Below are 11,563 nucleotides of genomic sequence, written 5' to 3'. Positions count from 1 at the left end.
CCTTCAACCTGTTAACATGATTGGTCGGTATCCGACTACTTTGATAAAATTATGACCGTTTAGATTGGCCACTCGACCGTTTTTATAGAAATCCGACTGTTTAGATTGGCCACTCGACCGTTTTTATAAAAATCCGACTGTTTAGATAAACATTCAAAATCCGACTGTTTAGATAAACAATAAAAGTCCGACTGTTGGTTTTGAGCAAAATATGTCATTCTTTTAACGGTTGGGCCCGACTTTAATTTTATGCGAGTTGGGGATGGTTGCATAACCCATCGGATGTCAGATTTTAGTCTGACGGCCCGACTATTCTTAGATAACAATTTTAGGTATTTTTAGAAATAGGATTAGTCAAGGAATATACTTGATCAAAAATAGCCATTTTTATCGATCATTTACCCCTCACAAATTTACAAATAGTCGTTCTTGAGAAACAATCAACTTATACATGCAGCATACAAATAGTAAAAAAAAATATTATTTAATGTAGGGTTTACTCTTCAGAAATGGTAAAATAACATTACACGCTGTTCAAATTCAACTCACATGGTAAACCCCACCACATGCCGTCCACCTGGATCCCAGCCGGTCAAACCACCGTCATTTCCGGCCACCCTATATATATATCCTCCAAAACCCTACCTTCCACACCTCACCACTTGCCTTCAATCTCTTAACAACAAAAAACCTTCAAACAGTTTGATACATCGATCTTTATAATTTATAACTAATTTCCATTTATCATAAGTTCATAACCATGAAGATTATGAAAGTAATCTTCATGATCACCACCACCATGGCCATAATTATAGCCACCACTCTCACTATCACCTTCATTGGTGGCAATCAAGAAACAACGTCAACGACGCTCATCGGACCACCTGGACCGCCATTTGTGAATCCATTCCCGAAAAGGGTGAGTCGGTTTCTAGCCGAAAACAAAAACCCTCGAGCCGCAGACCACTGCAAGAAAGACGACGAGATTTGCTACGTCTTAGAAGGCAAAAACTCGACTTGTTGTAACAACAAGTGTATGGATTTGAGTGAGGATAAACACAACTGTGGTGCATGCAAGAACAAGTGCAAGTTTACGAACTCGTGTTGCAGAGGGAAGTGTGTGAATTTGGCTTATGACAAGAGGCATTGTGGTTCGTGTGGTAACAAGTGTATGCCTGGTGGTTATTGCATTTACGGCCTCTGTAACTACGCGTAATAATCTTGATTGTTGATCTCGTGTGTCATGTGTGTTGAGAGGTTCTTCGGTGCTAGATCGATTACATATACATGCATTAATTAATTCTTCATAGGCACGTTATGCCATCAATAATGACCCTGTTCAGCCCTAAATTTATGTTGATTTATAATATTAACTAATGCCCAGTTTTGAAATATACTGAATCTTTCTTATCAACATTTTAGTTTAGAACCAAACATGTATTACGAATATATTTATCTGATTATCTCAAGAAACGTGTGGTATGTGTTGAGTGATAATTAATCGACTGAAGCACGTTAAAGTATAAGGATACGAGCATTTGAGCATGACGAAACTTTTTCCGTTTAAACCGAAGGCCTTGTTCGATCTATGGTTAAGAACTTGTAGTCAAGTTGGAAAAAGCATATTAATTAAGCAAGTGTGTATTATAGAAAAGAGCACATAGAGGTAGCTATTTTTAGCAAGCAAAGGTGAAATGAAGGCATGCATGTTCATGTTACCTTAATTCCAGCTAATTAAGAGTCGTATATATGCTTGCGTAGAAAGTAGAGAGTAGAGAACTTTTTATGTTCCAAATTCGAAGTTTCCCATAAAAAGTCGTCGCTAGATATATAGAACACATGCAAGCAGTTTCTTGCAGTATACACATATACTTCTTTCCAATTTATCGTGTTCCATTTTCGATCTTTCATGTTTTATTTACATTCTGTTTACACTGTTTTCTATATAAAGTTGACATATTATAAGGTATGATTGATTTCTATAAACATAGGGCTGTTTACATTACAAATAAATGACTATACTGATAGAAAAAAGGATTACCAATAGAAATAGCCAAAGGGAGGTGTTTGGTTCGTGTAATTTTTTTTAAAGGAATTGGAAATGCAATAAATCTTTGGAAAATCCATAATGTATTTGGTTGGTGAGCTTGTTAATGTAATTGGAATTCTCCCCATCTTCCTATCCCTAATTTAAGACTAACAAACGAGTTAAGTCAGGGGTGTTCGGGTCGGAACGGGGGTTGATTAGTAAAAGAGTTTGTTCCGGGAAGGGTTTCAGATCAAGTCGGGTTTCGGTTCAGGGAAGGTTTTGGGTCACAATGGGTTTCGGGTTGGGACGGGTTCAAATCAAAACAGTTTTGTATTGCCTTTGGTTTGGGCTGAAACCAATTTAGGGTCGAAACCATTAATAACGTCGCTACGCAAAAATCCATGCCGAGTTGAACATGTTTCGACCCGAACCTGTTCTGACCCGTAACCCGTTCCGACATAAAACAAGTGCTGACCCGAAACTCGTTATGACCCAAAACTTGTCCTGGCCCAAAACCCGTTCTGGATGGAAACCCGATCTGACCCGAACTTGTCATGAACTGAAAGCCGAGCTGACCTATGTAGACTCGAAACCCGTCTCGGCCCAAAACCTATCCTGACCTGAAACCCGTCCCAAAACCCGTTCCGAAACCTATTCTGACAAAAACTTATGCCGAACCGAAACATATTCCGAACAAAACCATGTGTCAACCGGAAACTCAACCCGATTCAACTCGAAACCCGCTCTGACCCGAAAGTCATCCCAATTCGTTTCGAGTTGATATGCATTCCTACGTGAACCTATGTCCAGCAGAACCTGTTCCAATCCAAAAACTGATTAGACCTGAAAACTGTCTTGACCCGAACCTGTTCTGAGCTAGAACACATTTTTACATAAAACAAATTAAACATTCCAACGTTTTTTGAACTTTCATTTTGAAAGCGGAAAGATTCTTGAATTCCAATGAATATATGATTTGATTGGAATTAGTTTCAAATTCCTATTCCTTTCATATTCAAGCGAACACGCAATGTCAAGGACTTTAAATTACAATTCCTTCAAATTTCTAAGAATTCCATGAAATGAACACACCCTAGTTTTATTGGTAGGTCATCTCGTGTGACAGATTGTCGACATAATTTATCGCGAGATTGATGACTGACCTATTTAGCGATTGATGGTATCGGATAGAATGATGTACGAAAATTGTAGGTTAAATCAGAATAAGGAAATTGATTATTACTGAAAAAATACTTCATGCGTAACTGAGATTAATCGATCTCTTCAACTACAAATAAAACATAGCTTTTATATGCCAAAGATTCGGACTAGCCTAACTACCAGGGACTAAGTCTTTTATATAAAAATTAAAAACTTAAAAGATAAGTACGCAACTAATCAACCAATTTCCAACTATGTGGACTTGAATTATATTTCTTCACACTCCCTTGATTCAAGCTCAGTGACACCAAGCCAATGTCTGTAATACATGAACTTCTCACAAATTAGCGCCTTTGTTAAAACATTAGCAAGTTGTTCATTTGTGTGTGCAGTACTCTAAGTGCACTTGATCTTGGTTAACTATCTCCCTTATGAAGTGATGCTTGAGCTCTATATGCTTGGGGCGACTGTGCATAACACAATTTTTGCTTAAATTGAATGTAGAACGATTGTCATAATATATAACAATGAATTTTTCTTGTAAGAGACCCAAATCCTTTAACACCCTTCCTAGTCATATTGTTAGGCAGGTAGCTGAGGTAGATGCTATGTATTTGGCCTCAATACTTGAAAGTGCCACTATAGATTGCTTCTTGGAGCTCCAAGTCACAACTCCATTTCCAAGTGAGAAAACACATACCACCCAATCACTATGCGTGTATCCAATAAGCTCCACACCTTTTCCTTTTGCATACCATAGACCAAAAGTAACAGTTCTACCACATATTTGAAAACTCGACGGGTTGCCTTAAAGCGCAACTTAGATGGAGCCTGCATAAACCGAGAAACCACGCAAACTGAATAGGCCAAGTCTGGCATTGGGCGAGTAAGGTAAATAAGTCCACCAACCGAACTTCTGTATGTAGTTTCATTCACTTTATTTGATTGATAATTAAGTAAGAGCTTTTCACATGTATTCGTGGGAGTCACCTTAGTTGTGCAGTTTAGTAAACTAAACTTGGTTAGAAGATTCCAAACCTAAGAACTACTTTACTAATCCCATATTAGTCATTTCAAAGACTTATCTCACTCTTTGTATAAAATCTGCAACAATATTAGGACAAGATCTTGTACGGATTATGTCATCCACATACAAACACACATATATCACATCATGACTTGCAATTAGGGGTGCAAACGAGCCGAGCCGAGCTGAGCCCGAGCTCGACTAGGCTCGTTTAACTTACACAGAGCTCGAGCTCGGCTCGTTTCGAGCTCTATTTTCAAAGCTCGAGCTCGGCTCATGAATGGATTTTGAAGCTCGAGCTCGGCTCGTTTACTATTTATCAATTATTTTTTTATATAATTATAATTATTTTATATATTTTTATATAATTATAATTTAATGTATAAAAGAATATATATTATTTAGTTATTTTTATTTATTTTTACATAACATTATATCAATTAATTAATAATTATTAAATATATATTTTAAAAAATATATATAATTGGCAGGCTCGTTTAGGCTTGCGAGCCGGCTCGAGCTCGATAAGTAAAGCTCGGGCTCGGGCTCGTTTATTAAACGAGCTTAGTTTTAGGCTTGAGCTCGGGCTCAGGCTCGATAAAGCTCGGCTCGAACGAGCTTTTTAACGATGTAAGGCCCCGTTCCCGGTAGCCCTACTTTAGCGTCGGATTTACTCATAAACACAGTTCTTACAAATCAGAGTTAATTAAAACTTTTCGCGGAATATAAAACATCAACCATTCGTTACAAAACATTAAATCTTTTCTTTGATACCATAACACAAACATTATATTTAAAACATCTTTACTTCTATCTTCAGATGCCAGCCGTTCAATCCATGCCATGTGCCGTCCTCCTGCTAACTCTATAATCAGCTCACCTGCGTGCATACTAAAAGCCAGCTACGCTGAGTGAGTTCTAGTTAATCAAGCAACTTATCATACAACCACTACATGCAATATATACGTATCCGAAGACATGTAGTCCACTATCTGACCTGCTCACCTTACCACTTAACCTCTTATTTATCCCTACCACTTAACCACTTTAATAACTAGTTAACGTTATGCCACTTTGCCACTTTAATAACGTATAACGTTATGCCACTTTGCCACTTTAATAACGAAGTCACGTATAGGCTTACCCTACCACGTACTACCGTCATGCCACTAATACTCTTACTAGACTCTTGCCACTTCTAGCACACTCTACCTCTACTTGTCTACAACACACTTCATATCATTACATCATTTACAAAATAAACAAGTCACATCATGGCATTTATACACACTAACAACCTCTTGGAAATCACTATCCTTGGCGATACGTGCAATATCCGAAGACCGTTCACGCACCGACAAGCATTATATAATAACTACCTCGTATGACTTCTATAGCATACGCTTACCACTTAAGGTAAGTGTATTCAGACTTCACATCAAGTATACACACAGCCCCGAAAACATAATAAGGACATGGGACTAGAAACTCACCTAATTTCGGTTACTTCTTTTGCTACTGGTTATTCCTTCTCGAGCTATGCGCGTCTAACTGTTTAATAATTACAATATCAATTACTATTGCTAATCATATCGTCTTTCTAGTCTCAATTATTACCCACAACGAACGGGGGTTCGGGGGCAGCGCCCCTGACAACAAAGTTCTAGGGGCAGCAGCCCCTAGCGGGGCAGAGCCCCTGGCTGGGGTCGAGCTGCCAGGTCAGCTTGGAAAAATTTTATTTACATTATCTGTCTTATCACATTTTCCACTACGATTTAAATTATTATTTAATTCGCCCATTTGTTTGCTATAACGAATTAAGCCTAATTCGTTATTATAACACTGTGTAATTCGTTATAAAAACACCGCCTAGTTCGTTAGCTTGACTTAGCGAACTTAGTGGGCTAATTCGTTATCTTGCCATGACAAATGGACGAGTAACGAATCAGCTAACATGGTCTGATTCGCTATCCTCATACGTTATTTATCCTTAACGAATCACTTAGCAAGCTGCTTCTAGTTCGTCCTCCCATCTTAACGAATTGTCATAACGAACTGGCTACCCTTCCGTTAACGAATCACTGGTAATTCGTTAGAATTCCGTAACGAATTAGGGTTAGGGTTTTGTCAGACGTCAGACGTCACATCTGATGTGACACAACCTCCGGCGCCGCCTTTCTAGCGCCGCCGTTGCCGGAAAAACGTGAATCTCGCCGGAAAAGCGAGATCTCATTTGTTTGGCCACCGTTTTCACCGTTTTTCGTCCCGTTCGATCCAGATCTGAGCTAGGGTGATCCCTAAGCTCATCTTAGGTTTGGTTTATACCCGATTCCACCCGGATCTCGTGACTTCAACGGTTTAACGGTGTCGGCTCGTTGTTTCGTGACTAAATCTAACGTGCTTGTATCTCTACAATATCATACTATCATTACCTCGGGTTGATGCTCGGTTTCTTCTTCTATTTCGGCTAGAGAGAAAGTAGGATGAGAGAGAGCTAAGTGTGTGTTTTGTGTGGTGTATGGAATATGTGAAAATGAAAATGATTAAAGGGTGATTTAAGGCTTAAATATTATGGATCATGGGCTTGAGCCCATGGTCCATCTTCCTTCCTTAATAACCCAAGTCCATAACCCATGTCCATTACCAAACACTAGTCCGACTCATGCTAACTCCTACTCTATTTATTATTTCTCCGCTAACCCGAGTAAACTTTCTCACCAAAAATAAATAGTATAATTAATATTAATTTAGAAATTTCGGGATGTTACAAACGAGCCGATCTCGAGTAGCTCGCGAGCAGCTCGGCTCATTTGCACCCCTACTTGCAATCTTCTTGACATACAAGGTGGGCTCATTATCACTTCGAATGTATCCATTATTGTTGAAAAAAACTATAAATCTTGGAGTACCAAGCCCTTGGTGCATGTTTTAGCCCATAGAGAGCTTTCTTTAACTTATACACCATGTATTCTTTCCATTGAACTTCAAACCCTCTTAGTTGTTCTACATAAATCTCCTAAGTTAAGTCTCCATCAAGAAACGCATACTTAACATCAAGCAGATAAATCTTCCATCCTCTTTAGGCTGCAACATTTAAGACAACCCTAATAGTTTCAAAATGAGCCAATGGAGCAAAAGTTTCCACATAATCAATCCATATGGTTGTGAATATCCCTTAGCAACAAGCCTTGATTTAGGACTAAGGATGTTCCCACCAACCCCCAATTTGGTTTTGTATAGCCATTTTACACCAACCATGTTCTTTCCAAGAAGCATCTTCACTAACTCCCATGCATTGTTTCTTTCTATAGCCCTTAATTATTTCACCATGGCATATTTCCATTATTCTTTGCCAAAAGCATCATTATACGTAGTGCGCAGGGTCTGTAACATTTAAGGCAAAATGGTTGGAGTAATATCTTTATCCACGTCTGTTATTTTGGATTTGTCAAAAACATCTTGAAGGTCCTTTGTTCTAGGTGGAGGTGAGAACGATAAGTGTAACGGTATGCATCTTGTTGGGAAGAGGAAGATGCAGTGTGGCTTGTAGGCTATGGTGTAGCTTATGGAGTATTGGTGTGTCGTGAAGAGCTGGTTCGGCTTGGTGTTTATATGGGAGAGGAGAGAGTTGGCAAGGCTCATTTTGGATAGGTGATTGAATTAGTTCATTAGGATGATTGGGAAAAGAATCAATATAGGTTGCAACATAGGCTTGGAGAGCATTTGCACTACTTGAGTGCTGTAACACCATGACTTTGGGCGGAATACGCCGGGCGGTACTTACAAGTTGCTAATAAGCTCGTAACACTATTTAAATTGACAATAATTTTATTTATTTCATTTCAAAAGTTGCAAGTACACTATAGTCTAAAAGGGCAATTAACATTACATCGGAAAAACAAATAAAGTTCAAAATTTTAACTTCTAAGGTCAACTAGTTGTATTCATCCTTAGCACTTCGTCGAATTAACTTCTAGCACGTTTAAAATAATATATATTTATCAACAATAATGTTGGTAAGAATTCATAAGTTTGAAAACATGTATAATAGATAAACTAAATCACAATATGTAACTCTTAACCATAAAGTAAATGAATAACAAATAGATAGATCATCTCGTTTTCCCAGCGGAAGTCAAAATACTAGGGGAATGAGAACGGCCATGCATTCCAACAAAAGTTGAAGAATAGGCGGGTGTGAGTACGTCCCGTCGGACCCTCCCACTCAAGTTTGTGTACCAATCACCATAAAAACAATAAACGTTTTGCATATAACTCACATAGTTCATAAACAATTATGTATAGATGAAACATGCGTGACAAATATGTGAATTGGTTTATAAACATGACTCAATAAATAACAATGAAATCGTAACGTGCTACACTCCCCCCCCCCAACCACCCACCAAACATTGTAAAAAAAATACGGAAATAAGGTTATGAAAACTAACTTCTAAAATACAAGTAAATAATTGTAATATGAGTTAATTGTAAGCACTAGTCAAAATACTAGCCTTTAGCCATAATAATGATGAAAACAATTGGTTTGATCTCAATTGATGATATTATAATATTTGAATATGGTATAGGTACAAAATACATGAAATAAAGTTTGCAAACGAAAATGTTACATCATAAATATAAATCATAACTACAAACCATTGACACGAACTATAAATGACATGTAGTTCAATAGTTTTGAATAATAAATGAAAATGTAACATCATAAAAATGTGTTATTAGTAGCAAAGATAATTATTTAATTACTAAAGTGTTTAGGTACAAAATTTTAATAATTATTTAGTTGCTATATTATTAACAAAATCATTTAATTACTTAAATAATTATTTGAGTATTTGAGAAGTGAAATAAGGTTGTATGTGATAGAGATGGTATAGTAGCGTTGGGATAAATGTGCATGTTGGATAATGAGTGGAAAGATTATATGACATGTCTTCATGTGTATACTAGGGTTGTTAGATTTGCGAATGGTATTATATTATAATTATAAATATGCTAAAAAGAACAATGGCTTGGTGTCACAGTCGTTATAATTGGTCAATGTGACCAAATCCCATGTTTCCACGTCATAATTTTTTTATTATTCTTTTAGGGCTTATTAATTATGTTTACGATTAGTGCTGTAACCGTAGATAGCAGTCAAATTATATGTTTATTGTTTAATGTTGTTGCCATCGATACCGGTTGAATTCGCATCCATTCACCGACGCAAAGTGCGGTTTGTTTTTGTTACCGTCGATACCATCTAATTTTGGTTTGGCACCACAACGTGCGAATTCTTTTTGTTTTAAAAAGTATATTTATGATTTAGTTCCATGCCGTCGATAATGGCCAAATTTGCGTTTGTTTGCCGACGTAAAGAGCGAGGTCTTTTTTTATAGCTGATAGGTCTAATTCCTGTTTGATTGACACGACAACTAACTGATTTATATTTTGTTGTTTTAAATATGATATTTTGTTGTATACGAGTGTTGATAAACTTTAACTTTTTTATTTAGTTATGATGAAATAACACGATATCGATTAAATTCGCATCGGCTCGTTTAATATTGAGTATTTTGGGGGCATACTTATTTTAATTTCATGATTTGTTGTCGGTAACGATGATTCTGATCGAATTCTATATTTGCAATGAAGTAAATGTACCGTCAATACTAGGGGTGGCAATCTTGACCCATGAGTTGAATGAGTTGTATCAAAATGTATGAGATGGGTCAGAATGGGTCAAACTAAAAAAAGAAAATGATTGAAACGGGTCAAAACGGGTTGACATTTCTCGAGTTTTATTTATTTATTTATTTTTTATGAAACGAGAAAAACAGAGAAAACTTTTTGGTATTTTACTTTTTAAGTTTTTGATTTATATTTCGAGTTATAATTTTTTAATTATTTTTTTGAATTTTTTTAGTGAGGGGTTTTGAAATGGGATTTCAAACCCTCACCAAAAAATTCAAAAAAAATAATTAAAAAATTATAACTCTAAATATAAATCAAACTTAAAAAGAAAAAAACACCAAAAAGTTTCATCCGTTTTTCTCGTTACACAAAAAAAAACCTTTAGAAATGTCAACCTGTTTTGACCCGTTTCAATCATTTTTTTTTTTTATTTTGACACAGTCTGACCCATCTTATATATTTTAATACAACTCATTCAACCCATGGGTCAAGATTGCCACCCCTAGTCAATACCAACCAAGCATGCATTGATCGATGGGACAACTCGGCGAATTACTTATAAGTACTCTATTGGGATAGCTCCAATTAACCAAATCAACTTACAAATATGGACATGAAAATTATGGGTTTACAATTTAGGGGATGTTTGGGATTCTTTATTTTATCTTCTTATAACTTTTCATTAAGTTAATAAGTTACAACATTGTAATTTATGAAACTTTCCTTTCACAATATAAGCAATCTCAAACACCTTATTACTATTTAAAAAATTTATAAGTTATAAGTTGGTAGATATAAGCAATCCCAAACACCCCTTAATTTCACAAATAACATTCATCAAGTGTAATATTTACGCTTATATGACGTGATAAACAGAGAATTTCACACCAAAAATATAAGAGGAAAAAAAATGATATTTTAATAGATTCACATTGTCCAAACTTGAAATTATGGGTGTTTCAGGCTTATAAAAAACTATTATATTATTGTTTAACGCTTTATTTAAAAAAAATCAAAATGATTGTTTTTCAATTTTAAAAAATTAAAAATCTTAATTATAAATAAAAAAATGATATTTAAAAATTTTAAAATTGGCTAAAATAATGTTTTAAAAAATAGTTTTAAATTTCGTATAAGGTTATTAAAAATATAACTCTTTTTTTAAAAGGTAATATATATTTATTAAAACATATCTTTAATACTTTTAAAAAATATATAACAAAAATTAGAAATTATTAAAACTTTCCGAAGGAAATGCATTAGTCTCACGATGTAGTTAGTTTTAAATCTTTAAAAAAATAAACATTTATATTAACAATTTTAACTTGATAAACATTAAGATATATCTTGCTGAAAAAATAGTACACAAATAAATAAAAATGGAAAAATAAGATTACGGGTTCACGTCCAAGCGTGAAAGTGTATGCCAAGTGAGCTTGAAAATTATGGGCTTTCACAGATTTCTATTTTCTTTTTCTAAAAAAAAAAGAGAAAAAAAACGCAACGACCATTTTGGGGGTTCGGTCAAAATGTAATTTACCCTATCAAACTTTTTAAAAACTTTTCTATTCCATCCAACGAGGCAAAATCACACTTTTCGAATAGCAAATCCTTCTTGTCGTCTGAGGGTTTTCACATTTTCAGCAGCC

At 35.6% G+C, this 11,563-nt stretch overlaps 1 protein-coding gene across 1 annotated transcript; it reads left to right on the top strand.

The window, feature by feature from the left end:
- Positions 1 to 760: 760 nt before the first annotated feature.
- LOC143563952 (stigma-specific STIG1-like protein 1) lies at positions 761 to 1,216 on the top strand. Its single transcript, XM_077051367.1, has one exon. It carries the CDS (start codon positions 761 to 763, stop codon positions 1,214 to 1,216), a length of 456 nt encoding a protein of 151 aa, XP_076907482.1.
- Positions 1,217 to 11,563: the final 10,347 nt, after the last annotated feature.

The sequence above is a fragment of the Bidens hawaiensis genome, unplaced genomic scaffold (assembly GCF_021521415.1).
Source record: "Bidens hawaiensis isolate Kalapana, Puna unplaced genomic scaffold, B.hawaiensis_p1.1 tig00021674_1, whole genome shotgun sequence".
Lineage (NCBI taxonomy): Eukaryota > Viridiplantae > Streptophyta > Magnoliopsida > Asterales > Asteraceae > Bidens > Bidens hawaiensis.
This window is presented reverse-complemented; position numbering and strand designations above follow the sequence as displayed.

Excerpts from the sequence above, each read along its gene's own strand:
- LOC143563952 (XM_077051367.1), top strand. The coding sequence starts at position 761 with ATGAAGATTATGAAAGTAATCTTCATGATCACCACCACCATGGCCATA.